The 25,049-nt window shown below is 50.4% G+C and overlaps 1 protein-coding gene and 1 non-coding gene across 2 annotated transcripts; both read right to left on the reverse strand.

Annotated features, from left to right (window-relative positions):
- Nucleotides 1-510: 510 nt before the first annotated feature.
- On the reverse strand, nt 511-617 carry LOC132484711 (U6 spliceosomal RNA). The gene has a single exon (XR_009531271.1). It is a non-coding gene; the product is annotated as a U6 spliceosomal RNA (small nuclear RNA).
- Nucleotides 618-4,308: 3,691 nt separating this feature from the next.
- PRELP (proline and arginine rich end leucine rich repeat protein) lies at nt 4,309-18,910 on the reverse strand. Its single transcript, XM_060088465.1, has 3 exons — nt 18,778-18,910; nt 9,724-10,709; nt 4,309-6,958 (listed from the first exon to the last, which is right to left on the reverse strand). The coding sequence occupies exons 2-3, from the start codon at nt 10,691-10,693 to the stop codon at nt 6,783-6,785; spliced, it is 1,146 nt and encodes a 381-aa protein (XP_059944448.1). The 5' UTR covers nt 10,694-10,709; nt 18,778-18,910; the 3' UTR covers nt 4,309-6,782.
- Nucleotides 18,911-25,049: the final 6,139 nt, after the last annotated feature.

Genomic DNA, 25,049 nt, shown 5'->3' on the forward strand with positions numbered 1-25,049 from the left:
ATGCACAGATGGGTCAAGGAATGTGTGCAGTGTGGGTGTGGGGTACCCAATGTATTTCTGATAATGCAGCTCTCCCCAAAGCCAGCTACACAAGTCTCTAGTAGACTCTCCCTCTTTTTTTCTTCATTTTTAAAAATTGAAGTATAGATTTACAATGCTGTGCCAATCTCTGCTGTACAGCACAGTGACTCAATTATAAAAAATATGGGGCTCCCCTGGTGGCACAGTGGTTAAGAATCTGCCTGCCAATGCAGGGCACACAGGTTCGAGCCCTGGTCCGGGAAGATCCCACATGCCACGGAGCAACTAAGCCCGTGCGCCACAACTGCCGAGCCAGCATGCTGAAACTACTGAAGCCCGTGCACCTAGAGCCCGTGCTCCACAACAAGAGAAGCCACCGCAATGAGAAGCCTGCGCACCGCAACGAAGAGCAGCCCCTGCTCACCACAACTAGAGAAAGCCTGCGCGCAGCAACAAAGACTCAGTGCAGCAAAAAAAAAAAAAATATATATATATATGGAAAGCTTCACGAATTTGCATGTAACCCTTGTGCACGGGCCATGCTAATCTTCTCTGTAGCGTTCCAATTTTAGTATCTGTGCTGCCAAAGCGAGCACGCTCCCTTTCTTAATTTTTGCTGGGCAAGGGGGTAAAGCCCCCATCCTAGCAAGAGGTGTCTCTTCATCTTACCTCCCATACGTTACTCCAAACCAAATTATATAATCAAAAAAATCTCCAAGCTAAAGCCCTAAGACAGTTTACTCCCTCCCTCCAACCTCAATCGCCTGTCTCAACCCAGACACCCAACCCCACTGCACCCATGCCCTCCTCCCCACAAGCACTCTCCCTCCTTTGCATACCAACGGGCCCAACACCTCAAAGCCTTGACGCTTACCCCTGTAGACTCTCTTGGTTCCAAATGGAGGCTCACAGCTTCCAGAGAGGTGGAGACTCTGATGGAGAAGTCATGACCCACGGAGGGGTCTGGGTAGACTGTCGCCTGGGGAGGGCAGGGGAGCCAGCCAAGGCAGGCGTGTAGCCAATCAGACTTCTCTTTTTCCTGACGTCCAGCTGTTTTTTCTCCTCTTTCCTCAGCGGGTCCCTCATCCCACTCCTTTGCTTGGTTTGAAAGAATTTTTTTCTCCCTCCCTCCACCTCTTCTACTCTCAGCCCCCGATACGTACCCCTCCCCACCTCGCATCATCTTTTCCTCTCTTTGTCTGCTACGTCTCTCTTTGTCTGGCCCACCGTCTTTGAGGGGGCAGGTGGTTCCCACCTCCTGAGGGGAGACCAACCCCTCAGATTCTGTACTCTCCAAGAAGAGAAGGCAGCAGTGGGGGTACGTGGAAGGATGGGGCTTGGCTTTCCAGCTTTTTTCTCCAGCCAGAGAGTGATAAGGCTTTGGTTTCATAGATGGAATCCAAAAATTAAAAGAGGCTCAGCTGAGGTACTCCGACCAGCACCACTACCCACCACCTGGACCTCTAATACAGGACCATAACTGAACAAAGATCACCACAGGGAAAGAGATTCAAAGAGAAGGTGAATGGGGGATGGAGCAGGATTTGATAGCCAACTTCAAGCTCTCTGACGATGATGGGGAGGAAGATATACGAAGTTCTCCCAATCTATAAGATTGGGCCCTAGAAAAAGACTTCCCTTTCATAAACACCAGGAGGCACTGTGTGGGGTCCTCAGGGGGCTGAGGAGAATCCCCCCCACTCCATGGTCCCCTACCAAAGATGTATGTGTCAGGAGAGACTCTCCTTTCCCTGGTGCCTTAGGTTGCTGCAGGGCAAGTCCTTGCTGAAGGCACGGGTAAGGGGCTAAGACATCGTCCCCAGGAGTCTGTCAGCCTGCATACATGTTTGCCCAGGTTCATAGGTGATGCTCCTCCCTACTTCCTCCCACTAACCAGATACCGAATCCCAGCTGCATGGTTCTCCTTAGGATCATTTAATCCAAACCTTTCATAGTGCATGTGGGGAAACCGAGGCCCAGCAAGGTGAGGTGACTTGCCCAAGGTCACACAGAGCCAGGGCCAGGTCCTAGATTTCCTGATTGTCAGGCCAGAGAGTTCTCCTTCATTCATATGGCCCTCCCCTTCTTTGCCTCACCCCTGAGGTCCTGAGGCCATGAGTCTCCGTGCCCTCAGAAGAGATGGCCTTGGCAGAACTCATCTCTGCCCTGGCACAACAGGTGAAGGGGCAGTGCTCAGCCTGCGGTGCTCCTGGGCACCAGCTGGTGTGGAGGGGGCTTCCCCAGCTCAAGAATCTTGTCACCAGAGCAACACTTGTTCCTGTGCCCCAGACAGCCCCCCACGTGTGGAGAGACACGCAGGGCTCTGCTGGTGTAGGGAGAGAGCCCCTGGAGCCAGGAAGGTGCCCAGGAAGCAGAATGCATATATGGCAGGCTGTCCTCTACTTTCTCTCTACAGCCTAGGCTCTGCAGCCAGAAACCCGCGCCCCCGCCCCGCCCCCCAGTCAGCCTGGACCTCACCCCTCCCCACCCCACACCACTTATTCCCTGCGAAGAATGCAGATGTGACTGTTCGTTCATTCCCCCCTGCTGTCTGCTCCCACTCTCCTTCCCCGCTTTCTCGGTGACGCACACCCGCCAGCCCTCCTGCTCTCTGGGCTCTATCGCTGTGGCCCCTGCAATCGGTCTTCTCCCACGCACTCGGCCAGCTTGGCCAGATTTGCGGTCACGCCACGCATGCGCCGGCTCCCCCGCTCCGCACCCTCCCCCAGCCCCCGCCCCCAGAACCCCAAAGGAGCACCTTCTGATTTAGGCTGCACGTCTTAGACCCTCTCCCAGCTTCTGCTCTCGGTTTCACAAACACACCGGCACACACTCTGGTTACCATGGATTTCAGGGAGGGTCCATGGGATGTGTGTGTGTGTGTGTGTGTGTGTGTGTGTGTGTGTGTGTGTGTGTGTGTGACCTACGTGGGAACCGTCTAACGATCATGTTGTTGTCCCAGGCAGCTCAGCTCCCACAGAGCCCGGAAAAGGTGGCGGGAGGTGCGGGAGCTGGTCTAATCCGAATCTCATTAGGAGAAGCAGGAGGCATGATGATGGAACAGAGGTGGCAGGCCCTGGGGACAGAAGTCTGGCCAGCTGACCCTGTTGCTTCCCTGTTCGTGGGCAGAGAGAGAGGCAGGGGTGGAAGTTTCAGGAACCCTCCTGCTTTTTGGACAGCACGGGTCTATTCCCTGCTGAGGGCTTGTAGCTACATAACTCCATGACTGGAACTCATTTCCTCTCTCAGGCACACACACATACACACACCCCTCATACAGGGTAGACTCCATGTCGTCCAATCTTTTTCTCATGCTGCTTCTCTTCTTTCCTGTTTATGTGCTTTTTCCTCCTTCTCCCACCTGGCAAAATCTGATTCAAACCTTAAGATCCAGCTCAAATGATAGGGGCCATTCTGGTTTCTCCCAGGCAGAAGTAGAGGCCTTCTCTACTATGCTTTCTGTACCCAACATTATTGCAGACACATAAGACATGCAATTACTAATTCATGGATTTTTCCCTTTATGAATTCCTCAGTGGTATGGGGTATATATTACTTATCCTTGAATTCTTAGCTGGGAACCTTGCACATGGTTGATATATGCTGAAAACTTGCTGAATTGAACTGAAGCAGGAATTCAGGGGGCAGGGTGGGAGGGGTGGGACAGCATCTGGCAGTTTTCATTCAAAAGAAGATGGTGTAGTCTGGGAGGATCACAGGGTTGGTTCTGGAACAAACCTGCCACCTGAAGAGAGATTCCAGGGTACCCTGTTTTTGCCCTTCTGTGAACATCTGCATAGCATGTAGACCATTCCAGATGATGTGGCTGGGCCTTTGCTCACTGCCCTTGATACACCTCTGCCATTGTTTTGTGTATCTTACACTACCTGTCCTCAAGTAGTCTGTTAGCTTTTCCTGGTCAGGAATGGTGTCTGTTTTGTGTCTTTCAGTACTGAGCATTTGGGAGACCTCAACAATTTGGTATCTGCGGGTTAAAAAGAACTTGGAGGTTTGGGCTTAAAATGTAGCTGTCAGATTTCTTGTCTGACTTCAGGGATTATTTTTGTAACAATTGTGAGTTTGGGGGAAATTCACCAAAAACACTTTTGGAATCATTTTCCTAGAGCTTCTTAAGGATAGGATCCTTTCTCCACCAGTCTTCTCAGAGCAAGGAAGGTGGGAGGCAGGGGGAGAGGTGTGGCAAAGTGACTTTAAGGTACTATTCTCTTCTGTTTACATTGTCAAGTTCAAGCAGGATATTTTTCATATAACTTTATTTTCTCTGCTGTGAAGCGTGCTGGAATGTCAAAGTTGTTGCACAAAGTTAATATGGTCTTCAAGAAAGAATAGATATATGTACAGAGTACACATACACACACCTTCCTACACACCTGTATGTTCATATGTCAGCAGCACTGAGAGAATTAACTTGTATATGAAGGAGGGGGCTTCCTTAAGCCCAAGGGAAAACAGCACATTGTATGTGGGAGGGTGGTGCTGTAAAGCCAATTTAATTTCCTCTGGTTTACAGATACAGGGAGCAATGGAGGAAGCAGAAGTATTCTAGATGCGGCAATAGGATGATGGTGATTTTGTTTCTGTTGAAACAAAACACTTCAGGTTGGCAGGAGCTGGGGAATGACCCCTCCTCCCCGGGGAGCCCCAGGAGCTGTGCTCCCCTGAGGGCCTCATCAGAGGGGCTGAGGGCGCAAGGTGGGAATAAGGTGCAGAAGGGGCTTATCCAGGCCATAGCACCAGGTTGCTTACAGACACAATAATATCTTGACTCAAAGCAGAAGCCTTGGAGAAACCAGCTGCAGCCTCGAAGAAACCAGCTGCAGCCTTGAAGAATGAAGCAGTTGTATGCGAGCATGGGGGAAGGAGGCTGTAATGAAATGGGCCCATATTCTGTAAATTAGCAAAAGGGAAAAATAAGAGTATAATGGGAATTTCTTGAAGTTAGGGACCTAGCTTAATCCAATTTCTTAAACATCTCTGGAACTTTTTTCAACCTCACTTGGGAGTGGGCACTGTATCCCACTCATTTCTAGGACATATGCTCCCACCCCCACCAACATACACTCGGAGGCTGTAGAGGGTCAGCATCCCCTAGAGGGAGTTAAGGGGAAGATGAAGTTGAGTCAGCCCTGTGGAACCCAGGCTTCCCTTAGAGGCCTGTCGCACTGCTCACCTGGGCCAGACAGGGTGGGGTGGGAACTCTGGGGGGAGGACAGTCCACACAGGGAATAAATTATTGCAAGGGAAAGGGATAATATTTAGGACTCGTCCTGCATTAGAACATGGTCTAAAGGATGGAGCTGCATACAGGAACATGAGCGCCAGAGGGTCCTTGGAGGGGTATCTTATCCACCTCCTTGGTGTACCACATGAAAGCTGAGAGCAGAGGGGACCCATAAGAGCAGATCGGAACAAACTGTATCCTCAACTGTTTTTCTGAAGGTTCCCACTTGTGTTCACTCATGATGGGAATCAGATCCCCCACCTTGGGGCCTCCGTACCTTTGTGCCCTTTAGATCCCAGAGGAGAGAGAGACCATGCACATCGCCCATGGCTCTCCAAGTTGGAACCTGAGGCCAACTCCTTGATCTTGGAAAATCACACCAGAGAGATGAGCAGGAACACGGGAGCCAGCTGTGGCCAGCACCAGCCACCAGGTGTCACTGCTGTGTCTGTCTTAGAAGGGGAGGCCAATCTGCACAAGGGGAAGAGGCTTCTGGGAGATTTCCAGGTGCGCCACCCCTTCTTGAGCAGTTTCTCCGGAACTGCTTCCCGGGAGTGGAAAGAATTGGGCCATCCTCACTGATAGAGAACAGATGGCGGGGCGGGGTTGGTGGCTCTGTACGATCCACTGTGGAGGCCGTGTTCCCCAGGGCATCAGGCCTCTTATCCAGAGTGGCCAAGGGGGCAGCAGGATCCATCTGCACCCACACGGGGCCCAGCCTGGGTCTCTGACTCCCACCCCTCTCCCACCAGCTGATTCCTAGTTTTTTGAGCCATTCTTCTGGAATATTTCTCCCTGCTCTTACTCTTGGAACAGAGAGGACCAGCCAGGAGGCTGTGTGCTGAGAAGGAGGGCCCCATCTCATCCCTATGAAGAGACAGCCGGATGCAGGCCCTTGTGTGAATCTCTGACCCTCTGCCCTCCCTCAGCCGTTCCCTTGCACTTCCTTTCCGGAGAACACGAGCTGGCACAGAGCTGGTGCATTGTCTGGTGCCAGTGAATGGGGTGGTGGAGCAGCAGTTTTGGAAGATGGGATCCTCGGCCAGGGAGACACGGGTTTCTCAGCCTCTTTGGGCCAGAGCTGCCCACCATGGAGGAGTTTCCAGTAGGACTTCCCAAACCTCACCTCTAGGCTGCCCCTGACCATCTTCTGCTTGCTTTGGCCAGGACAAGATCCAGATGTCTGTTCATAGCCCAGACTTACCCAGGAGTGATGAGGGGAGGAGGAGAGAGAAGAGAATAGGAAGTCTTTAGACACACCTCTGTGTTTCTGGGGCCAGAAGTTTGGATGTGCAGTGGGTGTCTTTGAGCTGGGTGGACCAAATCAAGCCTTTGGAAGTCTTGCTCTAGAAGCTGCAGGGGCAGCAGAGTACGTGGCTTGTCCTTGCTTCAGGAGGGTGGGATAGGAAAGGCAAAGCTGAGAGCAAGAAAAAGAGACAGAGAAAACAAATGGTGGGCAGAGGCACCTGGGCCACTGCATTCAAGTGTGGCCAGAGGAGCTCCAGGGGCAGAGTAAGGCCTAGATGACCACAGATTGCAGCAGGCGGAAGCACATCATGAGGTCCAGTGGGATGGGCGGCTTCAGGTAGTTTCCATCCAGCCGCAGGTAGCGGAGGTGTGGCACATTCTCCAGATCCGAGGAGAAGTCGTGGAAGGCAACTATATCGTTGGGGCAAATCTGGGTCCCATTGATTTCTATGGAGAAAAAGGGGAGAAGTCAGCAGGAGAGATGGGCAGGGGGTCAGGCCTGACAGGGCTGGAGGCAAAGACAAAGAGGAAGAAGAGGGTAGACGGGGACAAGGACTCTAGAGTTTTCCTCTCTGGAACTGGCTGACCAGTTCTTGGGAATGTGTGACCATGAATGAGTCGACCCTAACCTCCAGGCTCCGTTTACCCATTTGTGGAACAAATTAAGTTGGAATTGATCAACAATTGTTATTGAACATTTACTCAGGAGAGTCATAGAGGAAGTAAACTTTCAGCTGAACCTTCAAAGATAGGATTACAGCAGGTAGAGACCTGGGGATGGTGTTCTGATGCTGTGACCTATTTGAATGATATTGTGGAGGCCAAAAAGCTCATGGCAGAGTTTGGGACCAGTAAATAGTACAATGTGATATACTAGGAAGACTAAGCTGGAGAGGTAAGTTGTGGCCACCAGTTATGGTAGGCTTTCAAATATTTCACTAAGGATGGGGTCTTTGATTTCCAGTCTGAGGAATGGCACTGAGCAGGACTGTTGTTATGAGACGGATGGTGGGATATATGAACCATAGTGTCCTGGAGTGTTAAACCTGGAAGGGTCCTATGATCAGGTTTATACTATAGAAAGATGAATCTGGCTACAATGTGGAGAAACAATAGGGAGAAGCAAGATCTGAAGCCAGCAGGTGGATGGGTTACTCTGGAGGTTTTCCTGTGAACAGGATGTGAGACGTGAGGATGAGCAGAAGATGGTTACATTAACTGAAATAGGGATGACAGGAAGAGGAAAGGGGGCCTGGGAAGGGCATGGGGCCCTAGGATATGACGAATCGGTTGATTCTGAAGTTGATTACTGATTCTGGAGAAAGTAAGCTGGAAAGGTAAGTTATGGCCAAATTGTGGTAGGCTTCCAAATGGAAAATGAGTTTCCATTTTCTCCTTCACCTCTTATTAGATGACATGAGGTATGTCATCTTCTAAATGGAGCTTTTTATTCTCCCTAAGCCTTGCTTCTTTTATCTTCTGTGGGTTGCTGTTGTGGTTGCTCTTTGTCTCCTCCTTCCTCTTCCTCGTCTTCCCTCTCTCCCCTTTCTTCTCTCTTCAACACTGGAGTAGCAGAAAGAGCCCTGACATAGATGGATTTTCTTCCTATGACCTTTGTGACTTTGGACTTTACCACCCTGATGCTCAGTTCTCAAATCTGTGAAATGGTGAGAGTGGGTGTGATCTTTCTGTCTTCAACCTCAGAAGGCTGGATAATACACTCCCCCACCCCCACCGCCACCCCTCAGCCTGTTCTTCCACAGTGTGGTAGAAACTTGTCAGCCATGTATTAATCAAGGTATCCTTTCTGTCTAGATCTGTGGCCTATACAGCCTCCTGGGGGTAATGTGTTCCATTAGTTTGCTACCTGCAGGGTAAAATTAGACAGTAGTTTTCCCTTTTCCTGAATTTGTTTCTTACAAGACTTTAAGAAGCCTTCCCCTACCTTTGTGTAATTATCTCAGATGAGTGAATAAGCCTGTTCTCCCACCTGCTTCTTTCACTATTATAGAAATTCAAAAATCCCCCTCTCGGGCCTCCCTGGTGGCGCAAGTGGTTGAGAGTCCGCCTGCCGATGCAGGGGATACGGGTTCGTGCCCCGGTCTGGGAGGATCCCATATGCCGCGGAGCGGCTGGGCCCGTGAGCCATGGCCGCTGAGCCTGCGCGTCCGGAGCCTGTGCTCCGCAACGGGGGAGGCCACAACAGTGAGAGGCCCGCATACCGCAAAAAAAAAAAAAAAAAAAAAAAAATCCCCCTCTCATCCTTTGGCTTGAAAACTAAGTATTCCTAATATTATTTTAGGAGTGCTTCTCTTTCCTCGTGATGTCCTTTATCCGCACAGCTGCTGCATTCCTTGTGTGAATGTGGCCTGATTTTGTCCACGGACCAGATAATATTCTCTCTTTTGTTTTCAAACTGTTCTGATGATGCTCTACTCAGACCTGACATTTTTGATTGAAGTAAAACTGTGACTTCGAGCCTCTTTTCTGGCCTGCAATTTTTTATCCCAAGCCCGGGACCCTGTAAATGTAGCTTAGGCAAATTCTGCCTTAAGTGTACTATCTTATATGACTAAATCTTCCAGCCTTCCAGATAGATTCAGAAAGCACCTGCATATGGACATGTTCTTCTGGCTGCACATTTTTACCAGTTGTATACTCTGAGTATATAGTTGCCTCTCTGTGTATGCTTTTTACACTCTTTGAAACCTAGGCTTAGGCTTGGGAAGAAGCCTCTTTCCTCACAGCTGCCAGTTTCTGCAGTGGACAGGCCCAGGACATTTCAGAGTCAACATTTAAATGTCACCATTCTGCTTTTAGGAGAATGTCCAGGGCTATAGTCCATGTCTACCTTACCTATAGGTCTGGAGGGCAAAGGAGCTGGGGCTGATGGGAAGGAGTGGAGGGAGAAAAGCTATTACCCTCCAAGCATGGTATTCTGGGCACTTTATCCATATTAAACTATTAAATCTTCATGTCAACTTTGTGCCATTCTCATTTTACAAATGAGGAAATGTCCCAGAGAGGTCAGATATCCTTTTAAGGTCACATAGATAGTAAGTGGAAAGACCAAGGTTCGAAGACCAGGGCCCCATTGGGTGCTTTTTGCACCCCCCACCATGAGGCTCATGAGAAAGTGTTGAGGCAGAAGAGACTCCAGCTTCCCCCCCCCCGCCCCGCAGTGGCTGCAGCCCAGCCCTGCCCCCACTCACGCTCGATGCTGTTGTTGTTGAGGTACAGGTGCTCCAGCTTGTTGCTGATGGCAGGCACATTGCTGATCTTGTTGTGCGACAGGTGGAGCACGAGGAGGTTGGAGATGTTAAAGGAGTTTTTGGGGAGGCCCCTGTCTGAGAGCTTGTTGTAGTTGAGGCGAATGAAGGCCAGGTTGGGGAAGCCCTTGAAGTATCCGCTGGGGATGGTCTCGATTTTGTTGCTGTCCAGGTAGAGCTGGTGAATGGCCACGGGGATCTTGGGTGGCATCTTTCTCAAGATGTTGTGGGCCAGGTTGAGCTGCATGAGGTTTTTAAGGCCCTGGAAGGTGTCGGGCTTGAAGACGCCGTCGCTTAGCCTGTTGTGTTGGAGATCCAGGAGCAGCAGTTTCTCCAGCTTGCTGAAGACGCCGGGTGGGATTCTGGAGATATGGTTCTGGCTTAGCCTCAGCTGCTCCAAGCTCTGGGGCAGAGCTGAGGGCACCTCTTCAAGGTGGTTCTTTTCCATGTAGAGGAACACCAGGCTGGGTAGTTTCTCTAGCACTTTCTTGTCCACCTTGCGAATTCGGTTGTTGTCCAGGTTGATCCACCTCAGGCCCGTGGCGTTCTTGAAGGACTCCACTGGGAGCTCAGTTATGAAGTTGTTCTGGAGATAGAGGTAATGGATGCGGGATGGGATGAGAGGGACCTTTCGAAGATTGCGGCTGTCACAGTAGAGGGCAGATGGGAAATCAGGAGGGCAGTAACACTCCCGGGGACAGTCAGGGAAGATAGACGGAGGGCCTGGTGGGAGGGGAGGAGGCAGGTCTGTAGGCTCCGCTGGCTCATGGGGCTGAGGAAAGCTGGGTGTGGGCCTGAGTCTGGGTCTGGTCTGGGGCCTTGGTCTGGGTCTTGGTCGTCTTGTTGGCTGGCCTTGGGCCTCTGAGGCCAAGATGAGGAGAAGTGGGAGGAGCCAGCAGAGGGATGACCTCATGATCCAGGTGACGCCCCTGTGGGGAGGAATACAGGAAGTCATCAGCCTACTGGGCCTCAGTAATGAGAGGACATGTCTTTGCAGCTAGAGTTGGTCAGGATGGGCTCCAGGGGCAGCTGTGGGAGGGACCTGTGGAAGCATCTCCTTGTTTGCCTGTATCCAGCAGGTGAGAAAGTAACAAGGGCTGGAGGGTCTGGATGCCTCTCCCAGAGGCCTAGCCACTGAATATGTTAATCCTGCTCTGGAGAGTGTGAGCCATTCTGGCAGAAAGCACATTGGGCTGTGAATCAGGAGTCCCGGGGTTTCCTGGAGAAGACCCTTAACCTCTCTAGCCCTCGGTCTCCCCATTTGCATCATGAGAAAACCATCCCTCTACTTATACTCCCCTTATAGGAGAGATGTTAGAATATGTGAGCCATAGAGTCCTGGGGTGTTACATCTGCAGGGTCCTTACAGATCCCATAACTTGGTGGTTTTCAAACTGTGCCCCCATTTCTGTGGGGTCCTCCTCAGAGAGGGAGACCAAGGGGATAGCCCTGGGGTACCCCCAACCCACCCCTGTGCCAACCTGAGCAGCTCTGTGTTTTTTTATTTAAAAAATTTTTTTTTTAGGTATGCGGGCCTCTCACTGTTGTGGCCTCTCCCGTTGCGGTGCACAGGCTCCAGACATGCAGGCTCAGCGGCCATGGCTCATGGGCCCAGCCGCTCCACGGCATGTAGGATTTTCCCGGACCGGGGCACGAACCCGTGTCCCCTGCATCAGCAGGCGGACTCTCAACCACTGCGCCACCAGGGAAGCCCACTCTGTGTTTTTTAAATCTGTTATGTATATTGAGGTTTAGCCAAAGCATTCATTTGAAAAAAAATAGTTGCATTGCTAAAAATGTTTTGAAATCCACCAATCAAGTCCAGACTTGACTATTTATAAAAATTGAGTACTGGAGGAAAGAAGTAACTTGTGAAGGCCAGGAAGCTATGTAACAGCAGATCCAGGACAAAACCCCAGGTCTCCATGGCTCACAGAGCTCTTGGGAAGGAAATGCTGCAGATGCCCTTGATCGCCCCTCACCCCCAGCGCTCAGCTCAGAGAATGCTGGTCTTTGCCAGCAGGATACACACCAAGAATTTCTCCCCAGATGTGGAGGCTCCTGGGGAAATAAACAAGGAAGGAACTGAAATCTATGGGGAATACAACAAACTAGTGAATATAACAAAAAGGAAGCAGACTCATAGGTATACAGAACAAACTAGTGGTTACTAGTGGGGAGAGAGAAGCAGGAAGGGGCAATACAGAGGTAGGGGATTAAGAGATAAACTATTATGTATAAAATAAACTAGGATATATTGTACAACACGCAGAATATAGCCAATATTTTATAATAACTATAAATGGAGTATAACCTTTAAAAATTGTGAATCACTGTATTGTACACCTGTAATTTATATAATATTGTACATCAACTATACTTCAATTAGAAAAAAGGCTGTGGGGGTCATTTCTTCTGACCTGGTATTGCTGCTTTCCATATCCATTCGAGTTGGTGGGATTGAGGTGGGATATAAAGAAGAACTTCCTGCCTCAGAGACATAGTGGAATAGGTTGCTAAAGGATGTTTTCAGGTTGCCCTTCCCCTTGGTCCTGATGACACCTCAGACAGGGCCATGTAGTTTGAGTTGAATTAGGCTGGGGAAATTGCGGTAGACCCAAGTCTGCAGATGGAAATTGGCTTCTCCCATAGACTTGCTCCCCTGGCCTGGCTGGGTTACCTGTACTTTCCCCTCCCAGGGCCATCTTCCCTGTGACAGCCCCTCTGGTCTCCCTCCAGGGTCTCTGTTTCCACATTGCTTCCAGTGTCCCTCCTTGCTGCTGCTTCACAGTTGTGGTGGTCTGTGCCTCTCCTTCCTGGGGTCTGGGACACATTGGAGATGCAGGTTCCTTGGGGTGCCCTGCAAGAGAGTGGGCTGGAGTGTATCTCCAGCTGTATCTGGACCCTGTGAAGCCTCTCTTCCAGGCTTCCCCTCTCTTTCCTTGGAGCCCACATCTTTCCTTGTGTGACCCAGTGCCGGCTTCCTGCTGGCTTTGCTCAAAGGAAGACGATAGAAGCCCCTCACCAGCTACTTAGTCCTGAGTCCGATGCTCGGGAGGAGCTGAATGAGACAAGAAACAGGAAAGAGGGCAGAGCCCACCCTGGAGGGACAGAGGGCGTCTCCCCACACCTTTTACACATGCCCCCTGGACACCCAGCCTGCACACTCTCACACACACACCACTCCTCTCCCCGCACCACACACATAAGCAAACCCACGCTCCCCTGTCGTCTGTGTGCATGAGTGAGTCCTCATAGAGGAAACTGAGTATGGGAAGGAAGGAGAGGAAGAAGGAAGGAAGACAGATGAGGATGGAGGAGGGAGGAGACTGCCCTGCAGCTTCTGTTACTTCTTCACCTCCCTCTAAGGTGGTCTCTTCCCAGGCAGACCTCTCCAAGGGGTCCCGGAGTACCATGTCCCCTGGGCCTCCCATCACAAAGGACCTTCCAGTTAGATTCTTGTCTTTATCTCCAGTTGAGGATGTAACAGTCTTGGGGATACACCAAAAGGACTGAGAGGAAAAGACATTCATTGTAAAACTAAACTTGAGTCTTGTTGCCGGACCCCACACCACTTGTAACTGGTGAACCATGAATTAATATGTTACAAGTTATTTTCTTGAAAATAGCACAACCATATTGCACATAGATTTTAAACAGGTGGTTAAAACATTAGTGTACTAAAATCAAACATTTTAAGAGCCCCAATTTTTGTGACCTTGAATATTTTTGCTTTGGCGTTTTTTATTTCCTTATCCCCCAGAAGCCTGACAATAAGCAGGAGATCTCTCGTGGTGTGAGAAGCCCTGCCCTGGGGAGGCTTCCCAGGCTGGCTGGGCCCTCTTTCCCTGCACTGCCTTCGTCACCAAGAGCATCTACCTGGTACTGGGCCCTGAGGGAAGCAAGTAAAGCTCGTCCAGAGTGGAAGCCTGCTCTGTGAGGCACTGTGACTCAGGCAGCTGGCCCTCGCTCAGGGGTGTTTCTTGGCAGTTCAGGGCCTGGGCAGCACTTGGCCTCATTGTCAGGGGTGACAGAATCACAGGTTAGTCACAGCTCCACCTGGCAGGGCTGTCCCCCACTCCTTCCATCCACGTGAACACAGGACTTCCTCATCCCCACCTCCTATGCCAGACCTTTTGGGAACTTCTCTTATCTTCCCATGGGTCCTCTGACCCTTCTACACTCTAGACCTCTGGGGCTGGCCAAGCTCCTCTCAGAGCTGAGAGGAGATTCCCAAGGAGAAGCTCCTGGGCCTGTTCCATGGAGAAACTGGATCTGTTCAATTCCCTTTCTCTTAGCCGGTGGCTGAACCATTCTGTGTGTGTGTGTGTGTGTGTGTGTGTGTGTTCGCACATGCACACACTTCCTTCTTTAGGAAATAGTGCTCATTTCTAAGGCTTTTCTCATCAGGCAGTGCCCCGTCCTGCTGGAGCCTGGGCAGCCCCCAGAGTCTAAGTCTCCAAACCAGAATTTGTGACAGACTGGAGGTCCTTGGACTCCAAGAGGAGCCATAGTCTTCCTCACAAAGCCCAGAGTCACACCTTCTTATGTTCCTGTCTTCCAGAACCTTCTGTCCAGTCATAACAGTGCCTTAGGCTGTGTCGTAAGTGTGTGTGAGTTTTAAATTTCCTATGCCTTTGCAAGCACACCTCCCAGCTTTCTGCCAGGCTGTGCTCACTGCTTGCTCAATGAACACATGTGGTCCACCTAGAACCACTGACCTCCTCCTGCAGCCTGTTCACCAGCACTGGTTCTCAAAAAGCTGCTCGTTTGTGCGGGGAAAGCAATTGCTTTGACCAACCCCAAATTCACTCCCTCATTTAAGAACATTTTCTTTTTTTCTTTTTAATAAATTTATTTATTTATCTTTTGGCTGCGTTGGGTCCTCGTTGCTGCACGCAGGCTTTCTCTAGTTGTGGCGAGCGGGGGCTGCTCTTCGTTGCGGTGCGCGGGCTTCTCATTGTGGTGGCTTCTCTTGTTGCGGAGCACGGGCTCTAGGCACGCGGGCTCAGTAGTTGTGGCTCGTGGGCTTAGTTGCTCCGTGGCATGTGGGATCTTCCCGGACCAGGGCTCGAACCCGTGTCCCCTGCACTGGCAGGTGGATTCTTAACCACTGTGCCACCAGGGAAGCCCTAAGAACATTTTCTAAGAGAATTTTAAATTCAAATTTCAGTTCCAAGTATTAGAGATTTGGGCTTGAATCCTGGCTCTGAACCTCTTCCTCAAGCCCCAGGATCCTCAACTGTGTGAGGATCAAATGAGATCAAACACATTAAGGCATGTTGTAGAGCATAAAATCTGTACAGATGACAGTGGTTTCATTTATTCATTTATTTGTTTATAAAAGAGCGTATTCTCTAGAGAGACCCTGACCTATTTATTTATTTTTTTTAGGCCGTGCTGTGTGGCACGTGGGATCTTAGTTCCCCAACCAGGGACTGAGCCCATGCCCTCTGCACTGGGAGAACAGTGTCAACCTCTGGACCACCAGGGAAGTCCGAGAGACTCTGATTTTTAAAGTGAGATAGCCCTGTCCCTGCTTAGCTCATAAATTCATTCATTTAAGGTTCAAACTCTCAGGACCCTTGTAATGTTTAGCCTCAGGACTGGGGGCAGGGTTGAGGTCCACATGGGTTTGCCAAGTCATTAGGGCAAGTTTACGGGTAATTGGCTTTGTATGGAGAGAGTCTAGGATTGGGGCTGGGCTGGGAGTGAGGTTGGGTGTGTCTCCCCAGGTTAAAGAAGGATGACTCCACGCTACTTCCTGGTGTTCTTCTTTCTTGTCAGATTTCCCATCTAGCTTGTCACCCCTGAGCCTCCATGGCTTAACACAGCCAGTGACCCTACCATGGAGGATGGGGTTGCCCCTGGACACACCCATGGACATTGGGATGACCCTCTTTCTTTGTTCCCTTCCTTCTGTCCTAAACTCAGACTTCTGAAAGCCATCCTGTTCCCTTTATCTCTTCCCGAAGCCCAGAAGAGAGTTGGAAGCTAGGTGAATCAGGTGGTCTCTGATCAGCTGTTAGCAGAGGAGTGAGGCAGCCCCAGCCAGGCTGCCTGAGACTCTTCCAAGGCCTCCAAGTAGGGCTTGCGGGGTCCTGAGGTAAGGAAAGGGTTGACATGGAGGCATGATAAATTCAGCACATCACTGATGCACTGTCCCTTTCCTGGGGAGTGAAATCAGAGTAAGGGTGAGCCTGATTGGGGCAGAGGCAGGGAGCGCATCACGGTGCATATTAGACAGGGGACGTGGGGTCACAGCCCCGTCTACCTCGACCTAGTGGCGTGACCCTGTTCTCGCCTCAGTTTCCTTATCTGTAAAATGGAGATAACGAAGTCTTCCCTATCCCTATCTTCCTCATCCAGTTGTTTTCAGAAGTAAGTGTGATAAGCAACTTTAAAATGTGCAACAGATCAGAAAGTGCTAAAAATCAATAGAACACTATTATGGAGAGACAATCTGTCTCCCCAGTGTCCACCACCAGGCAAAGTGTAAACACAGTGGTTTTTTGGCCTCAGGCCACTAGTCCAGAAGAGCAAGTTTTCCATTCCAAGGGCCTGGGGAAGAAACAAGCGTGAGAATGGCTCTAGTCCTCTGACAGCGTGTCACCTCACCATATCCTTCCCTCTGCCTCCATCCCCTATCATCTCCAAGCCCTGAAAAAAGCATACAAGAATCTGTCTGATGCACTGGGTGCTTGTAGATGTGGGTCTCAACCCTGCAACTCTTCAGCTGTTTAACTGGGTACTCTTGAGAAATCTCTTTCCTCTACTAAGCTTCAGTTTCCTCAAATAGGCATATTAACACCTTCTTATCAAATTATTTTGAAGGTTAAGTGAGGAAATGTGTGAAAAGTGAGTGCTCAGTGAATGTTAAGCTATTATTGACATTGTTTCAAAGTAATGGGGTCTCTTTCCCTCCAGCTTGGCCAGAGGACAGCCCTGCCCTCCACCGAAAGGCTGATCTTTGCAGGTGGGCACATGGATTTCCCCCAACTCTCCTACACAGAGCAATTTCCTCCTCTTTGGGGCCTGTGAGACCACACTTGGGTCTCAGAACCAACAAATCAGAGAGAACACAGATGCCCCCGGCCATTCGGGGAACATTTACTCTGTCCCTCCAATTCAGTAACCCCCACCCCTAGCCTTTCTGAAGCAGGTGAGGGGATGCTGACCAGGGACGGTGCACTCTCCTGTCCTCAGCAGGCTGTGGAGTCCCACTGTGACCCATGACTTCCCATCCCAACCTGTTGCACCTGGCTTTTCTGCCCCTTCCAGCTTCTCCCACAGGCCCAATAAATAGGGTGAGCCCGTCAGAACAGACAGCTGTGGGGCAGGGGAGGGGGGATCTAGAAGGGATGGAGGGGAGCCCCACACATGCCCCTGGGGGCCCAGGGCAGGCAGATTAGCAGGTAAGAGGAAACATAAACTCTTTGGAGCTATCTTGGGGGAACTTTCTTTCTGGAATGTTCCCCCAGGACATACCTGTCAGTGCTGACAAGGAGAAGAGAGGGTGAGAGCTCACAGGAGGTCTTCCCTGTTCCCTCAGGTGCTTGTTTCTACTCCGCAAAAGAGGGTGGCCCACTTGGGACACTCTGGAGCTCCTCCATCAGACAGTCCTCGTCCAGGAAGCCACACAGCCCTTCTGCGCAGCTAACTGCCAGAATCCTGGGCTCTTCAATTCCACACAGGTCTCCTTCAGGCCCCTGGTTCAGGTTCTCAAGCCCTAGCTGACCCTCAAGTCCTAAGACAACAATAGATTCCTGGGTCTTGATCCAGTGGGTCTGGAGCAAGGGGTCCAGACATCTATATTTTTAGTAAGCGCCCCTCTCCCCCTCCCCTGCACTCAGGGCATTTGGAAGATCAACCATATTTGGAGACCCTGCTCTAGCCCATGCCCTGCCTGCCTTGGGATAGCACTCTGTGTCGTCAAAGAGAAATGAGTTGGGGAGATGGAGAGGGACCACCCTATTTGGAAACAAGCCCCATTCAGGTGGCCACCTCAGTTTTCCCCTCCCTGACTGATTAAGGAGCTACTGTCTTTTTTCCTCTCCCACAGGGACCCCTACCAATGTGGGATAATTTTGAAGTGGCTTTAAAGAGAAATCTTTTCTAGCTGCCTGCAGAAAAAAGAAATGAATTGCCCCCAGAGCTGGGAATTAGTACCTCCAAAGTCAGAGCTACTAGGAAGACACCGTGCAGGTTGGAAACCTGCTTTTCTCTCTCCCACTCAATTAAGTTCTAAAGGACGAAGAAATCCTTCCAGCTCCTGCTGTTGTTCATCCCCTTCCTACTCCGCCTGGACTCAGGACACATGATTTCTTTTGGCTCTGCCATCTCAGTGGGGAAACACACTTTCTCTTTTCTCTTACAGTTGGGGAGGCGTGTGAGAGGGCAAGAGACAAGATGCAGTGTGTGTGCGCGTGCCTGCGTGTGCCCCTGCCAGTGTCTCATCACTATGTGCTCTAGCCCTGCATGTCATAATGCAGAAGAGTGGAGGTGAATGGACAGGATGCCTTCATATTGTGTGTGTATTCGTGGGTGTGCATGTGGAGTGAGAGTGCAGCCTCTGTGTGACACGTGTGTGTGCCTGTGACAGTGTGTGACAAAACGTGAAAGGTGCAGAGAAATGGGTTCTAGAGTAGGGTTTCTATGGGAACTTGATCTGTAGAAATACTGTGTGCAGCCTAACTCTGCGCTACAACAAACATCTGTACCAAGAAAGTTTAGCTTTTGCAACAAGCAAATCCATGGGTACAGAATGATGCAGAGAAGGAAGAGGGTGGAGAAGAAATGAGGAAGACTAATTTGAGCTCCTTCAAAAGGAGAAGAATTTGGTGGAAGGAAGGAAGGAAGGAAGGAAGGGAGGGAGGGAGGGAGGGAGGGAGGAAGGAAGGAGAGCATACAGACTAGATCAATAACCTAGCTTGGATAGAGCAGGAAGAAACTGGCTGGAGGCAGGAGCCTTCCTCCCCATCTCCAGACTGGACTTACCTGCACCACCTGCCTCTCCTCTCAGCTCTGGGTTTAGTCGGCAAGGCTCCCTCCGTTTCCCCCCGCCCTTTGGTGGAGCTGTGGCAGCAGAGAGCCAGCTAGAAGTTCTGATCTCCCAGTGGTGTGTGCCTGCTTGTGTTTGCCTGGCTTTTCTTCCACCGGATCCTATTGGGGTGGGGAGGTTAGGTTGGGGGAGGGCCGGGCAAATTGTAAGGAGGGAGGGGAGGAGTGAGGAAGGGAGGGGAGAAGGGAGGGTGGAGAGAAGAGAGGGAGGGAGCTTGGGAAAGGAGGAATGACAACAATAAAGTCTTTATTTAGCAGCCAAAACTCCCAAAGACTTCATCCACACACCATGCTCACTAACGGACCCGTTTTTAATAACATTTCCTTCTGCTGTTGCTGCTTCTGGGAGGGAGATTGTTTGACCCATGTTTGGAAAACAGGCCAAATTAACAGAGGAAAAGGAATGAAAAGCGCCAGATTCTTTCATTCCTCCTCCTAACAATTGCCTTTCTTCTATTGCCCCTCACTCCCCTGCTGTTACATTCCCAAATGTGAGGGGTGTGGGATGTGTCCTCTGAGCAGCGACAATCCTTCCCTGGGTCACCTTGTCTAGGAGGTGGCTAAGGGAATGGAGTCTTGCTGCGTGTGAATTAGCACAAGAGACAGCCTTGGTTTGGCTGCCAGGATGCTCTGAGGACCAGAGAGGGAAAAGTCTGGCCTGGGATCACACTGCAGAGGTAAAGGCAGAATAAAGATTTTATGTAAGACTTAAAGTCACTCTCCGTGTGAACAACGTCAGTGTCTTCTTTCAGCTTCTCCATGTATATCACACGCAGGAGAGAGTTGAAGTCTGTATGGTCATCACACAAAGTACATGAGGAAACCCAAACGTCCCCTGTCCATGTCATCCCAGAAGACCCATTCAAGTAAGACCATTACCTCTAACAATTCTCCTCAGTTAAAAAACTGCAGCACACTTGTAGCGAAGTGTTAAGTAACAGCCCATCGAAACTTCCTGCCACCTCAGCTGATTACTTAGAAAACTTGATGATGTTTACTTTTTCTATCATCAGGTCCCTGGAAAGCTGCTTCATTGGAAGCATTGGCTGGGAGAGTGTTTTGCGATTCACTGGCTTCCTATAGCCAGACCCTTAGCCTCCTCCAGAAAGAGGTGGCTCCTCCAGAGAGAGCTTCCCTTCCCGGAGTCTCGGGGACACCAATGGGTGTAGCTTCACCCCAAGGGAGGTATTTATCTCTTTTTGGTGTGTCAAGGACAATATGAGGTGAAGGCTGGGAAAGGTGGTGGGAAGTCAAGATACCTGGGTTGCTGCTGCAGTTGCCCACTCCTAGGATGGAGCTAGGAGGCGGAATGTGGGGACAGGAAAGTGCAGGGAAGGTGAGGCAGCGGGGAGGTGGCTCTCCCATGTGGTGGATTACAGCTACATTTCCAGAGAGTCAGGACCTGCTCACACTTCCCACCCAGGTTGAAATCCCATCTCGGGGGCTCCCTGCTTATTTGATCTGCACAGTAACTGCTGCTTGATTACAAGCAGTGAGTTCTTAAAGCAAGAGAAGAAAGGGCACGATTGTCTATGATCCTTTCCACAGGGAGGCAGCTCAGGCTGCCCACCTCCCCGCTGCCCTGTCTGGAGACTCTGCCAGGAAGGAGAGGTGTGGCCCTGAGCAGTCTGGGCTCAACTGCCCCGTGGTCAACAGGCCCACAGAGGCTGGATCTGGGTCAGACCCTCACCCCTCACAAACTGAGGCTCACAGCCTCGGGTGGCTGGGGGTCCGGGCAAATGCGCAACAGGGAGGAGCTGTGGGAGTCTTGTGGTAACGTACCCCTCAGCCAGCTTGGGGGTCTGGGTCGCCTGGGGTGAGTGGCTTCTGGTGGGTAGAGGCTTATGGTATAACCCGCAGCACCCACCCACTGAGGCTTGGCACAGCCTGGGTGCTCAGTAGGAGTCTGTTTCATCACATTTAAGAGGGTTGAACAAGGAAATTCTCTGTCGATCTCTTTTTAAAAAATTTTTTTTTGATGTATGGCTGTGTTGGCTCTTCATTCTGTGCGTGGGCTTTCTCTAGTTGCAGCGAGCGGGGGCCACTCTTCATCGCGGTGCGCGGGCCTCTCACCGTCGCGGCCTCTCTTGTTGCGGAGCACAGGCTCCGGATGCGCAGGCTCAGCGGCCATGGCTCACGGGCCCAGCCGCTCCGCGGCATGTGGGATCTTCCCAGACCAGGGCTCAAACCCGTGTCCCCTGCATTGCCAGGCGGATTTTTAACCACTGCGCCACCAGGGAAGCCCCTCGATCTCTTTTTTAAAAACGTTAGTATTGTAAAAATATGAAAAGCTAATACCTTCTCTTGATTCAAAATCCAAAAGGTACAAAAGATTGCACGAGGGAAAAGTTGTCTCCCCCTACCTGTTTCCCCGTAACCCAGTTTCCTTCAGGACACAACCAGCATACCAGTTTCTTGCGTGATGCCAGATTTAACTTAATGCACATACAAGCAATAGGTTCAAGCAACTATGCACTTTTATTTTTACTCAGTGGGATATCTTGATGATCACTCCATATTGGTGCATAAGGCTCTCTCTCACCCTCTGCCCCATATTTGTCTGAGCCACCCCTCCTGATGGACACTGGGGCTTGTTGCCCCCTCCTGACCCATTTTTAAGGTAAGCAGTGCTGGGCTTGGAGTCTCACAAACTTGGGTCCAGTTCTGGCTCTACCTCCTTTCCATGCTAACTAGGTGGCCTTGGGCTACTCATTTGCCCTCTCTGAGCCTCAGTTTTCTCATCTGTGTGTGGCAGGTATCAATTGAAGTCTACTGACTAAGTAGTTAAATTATTTTACAATTTAAACTTTCTTCTATAATTTAACTTAGTTTCTGAATCTGAGCACTCTTGTCACTGGGACAGTGGAAAACTCCACCTCCGTCCTGGGTGTCCCTCCCCTTGGGGTTGTCAGGCTGCTGAGGCCGTTAACGTTTTACCCCCAGTGCTGCAGGACACGCCCTTCATCCTGGGAGGCCCCTCTGGCCGAGCAGCCCTCGGACGCTTTCTAAGGCTGTGTACCGAGGACAGAAACCTTCTGTAAAGCTGTCGTTTCCTTTCTGGAGACATGCTGGCTCCTGGCACTCTGCCAGGGGCTCAGGCCCCCCACCCCCAGACCCAGACCCCACATTCTCCCGTGGCCTGGCCCCAACCAGGGACCATTTCTTCTCCCGGACGAAGCTTCGTTATCCTCTTTACTTCTGGCCAAGACACTGCATGTATACTCAGAAACCCCCAAGGGCTCTGGTTGTCAACCAAAGGGAGGGGCAAAGACAGGGAGGGGAGAAATGAACCTTGTCTGCAGCCACTCAGGGAGTGCAGTTGTACTGGAGGACCCTGAAATCCCTTTCTGCTCATTGTTCATGATCCTGTCCAGAGGTTGTCAATTTGTGGGCCAGCTGAGCCGTCCTGCTATACCATCAGCTGGCATGACCAGACAACCCTGGTCAGGGGGCTGCTTAGTCAGCATGGCTTCCAGAGTTCCTCAGGTCCTCGAGAAGCCAGGCTCAGGGGAGTGGTAATGGCATTTTGCCTTCCAATGTGAGGTCCTCCAAGGTTCTGGGATGCCTCTTCCACCCTCCAGTTACATCATCCTGGAACTCCAGTCTAACTTAATATTTATGTTGTAAAACTTGCCTTTTGCAAGTCACAATACCTAGATCTAATATCCAAGTTCCAGATATAATTCCGATTATCACCGATGGCATCCTGCTCCATGCAATGGAATATTGGGTAATGACACTGCCTTAAATAGGCACAGTCACACTGCCACCATGTGATGATGACACGTGGACATATGTAGTTAATTATGCCCCATGTTGCAAAGTTCAGGAGGGCAGGAGCAACTCAGACCGACCTGGGACAACCACACATGACTTTGGGCGTCCTCACATCCACATGTGCCCCAAGCATCATCTTTAACCTGAAAAAAAATTATAGTAATAGCTAAAGCTCATTGAAGTTTACCATACCTCAAGCCTTCTTCTCAGCCCTCTACATGAACAGCTCTTCAATCCTAGTACAACTTCATGATGCGGTACTTCTGAAACACCCATCTGACAGGTGAGGGACGGAGGCACAGATAGTTCATGTGTCCAAGGTCACATGTCTAGTAATGGTAGAGATAAGACTGGAATCCAGGTTGTTCTGCTTCCAATGTTCTTGTTCATGTATATATCTATGTTGTTGTGATGAATAAAATGCAGGTTCTTTAAAATGACCTAGAGATCATTTTAGAAATCCATGTAGCTGGTGTCCTTAGGTATTTTCTATTAATGCAAGTTTAACTATCATCACATTTTTTTTTATGTTGAAAAGAAATCCTCACACTCAAAACTGTTGAGAACCACTGATCCAGGCCTCACTTTCTCATCCCTAAAATACAGATTTACTCTCAACTCCTCTCTTTCCCCCCCCCACCCCAACCGTATGGACTCCCTAAGTTCTGTCAGTTGTATTTCCTTAGTGGCTTTGGCAGCTTCCCCCCTCACCTGCCATGGTACTACACCACTACTGGGGCTCCCGAACCAGTGCCCCTGCCTCACCCCTCCCTCTTCCCTCCACCTTCCACCTGGATCTTCCTAAGGCATGGATCTGACCAGGTCACCTTTCAGTGACTCCCTGCCCCCATAACCATGGTTCTTAGCCTATGGTGCAGGTCAGATTCACTGGAGAGCTCTTAAAAATGTCTGAGCCCACCCCCCCACCTTAGAGATGCTGATTCAAATAGATCTGTATTTTTAAAGCCTGCCGCCGTGAGAGATTGGGATCCACACCTTTGGCTGAGCTCTGACTCCTCCTTACTTCTCCAGCCCCATTTCTCAAACTCTAGACCCTAACCATGTGACTGTCTCACAGCAACCAGAATCCTCCAGGCTATTTCACATCTTTGTTCTCTCACCCTTCTGTCCGCCAGCTGTTGCATCCTCTAGGATGATCTCTTGACAGCACCTTCCTCTCCAACCCCATGGGTAGCCATAAGCACTCTGTCCATGTGTTCCAGCATCCCCCTAGTGTGTGTCCAGACCAGGACCAGTGCCACTTCCCTACCCTCCTCTGTTCTCCTCTCTGTCTGCTCTACAAACTCCCCAGTGGCCTGTGTCAAATCTGATTCTTACTTGGAGCCCTGGGACCTGGCACAGTTCTGACACACAGTAGGTGTCAGTACCCTGCACCCTGGCCTCAGTGTAATCTGCCAGCCAGTCCAGAAGCACTGGAATACTTTCTCCTCCTTTGTGTTTGCCCGAGCCATTGCAAAATCCTCCTGTGTATGTTTTTCTGCAGCCTTCTCACTTTCTAATCTATTTTCCATGACCCACAAGTGTGTTATTTCCCAAAACAGAAACTTGATCATGCGATCCCCTTGCTTAAAATTCTGTAGTGAGTCTCAGTTTTTTACAGAACAAAATTCAAATGCCTTAGCATGACACGAGGCCCTGCAGTCTGACCTGGCTTCCTGCCATTCTCATTTCCTTCTATAATTCCTACAGAACTTGAGAGCCAGATTCACGAGGTCATGTATCCCAGGTTTTCATGTCTCGAAGCTTTTGCCCAATCTAGGTTCAGATGTCCTTCTTTCCTTATTCATCATTTGCGGAACTCCTATTCACCCTGCAGGACCCAAATCAAATATTGTCTCCTGTATGAAGCTCTCCCTGATTTCCACAGGCAGAGTGAGCTTGCTCTTGCCCGTGCTCCCCTGGGCCACAGCTCTCTTACTTCACTTACCGCACGGTGCAGTTACTGCTTGTACCTCCTTTGTATGATCGGAGGGTCTCCAAGGCAGAAACCCAGCTCCTGGCAAAGGACCTGGCAGAGGAGTAATAATGGTCAGAATAGCTAACATTTCCAAGAGCTTACTATGTGCCATGCATGTACTTTACAGTGCATTAGCTCCTTTAATCCTCATAACAACCACGGGACTAGGTACTATTATTATTATCCCCATTTTACAGAGTATTATACAGTCTCTAAGTGTCAAAGCCAGGCAGCCTGGCTCCAGGGTCCATGCTACACTATACTGATAATGCTTGCTGAGCGAATGGTAATCCACAGTGAGTTATGTGTGTGTGGGAGTGTGGGGGGCGGTGTTAGTTAATAAAACATGATATGACTCGACTCCTACCCACACTACTCCTGGTGTCAGGCTGCGTTGGAACCCTGGTCTCCCGAGACCTGGTCTGTGGCTTTTACTGAGGTAACAGAGCTGTCA

The sequence above is a fragment of the Mesoplodon densirostris genome, chromosome 2 (genome assembly GCF_025265405.1).
Source record: "Mesoplodon densirostris isolate mMesDen1 chromosome 2, mMesDen1 primary haplotype, whole genome shotgun sequence".
NCBI classification, from domain to species: Eukaryota; Metazoa; Chordata; class Mammalia; order Artiodactyla; family Ziphiidae; genus Mesoplodon; species Mesoplodon densirostris.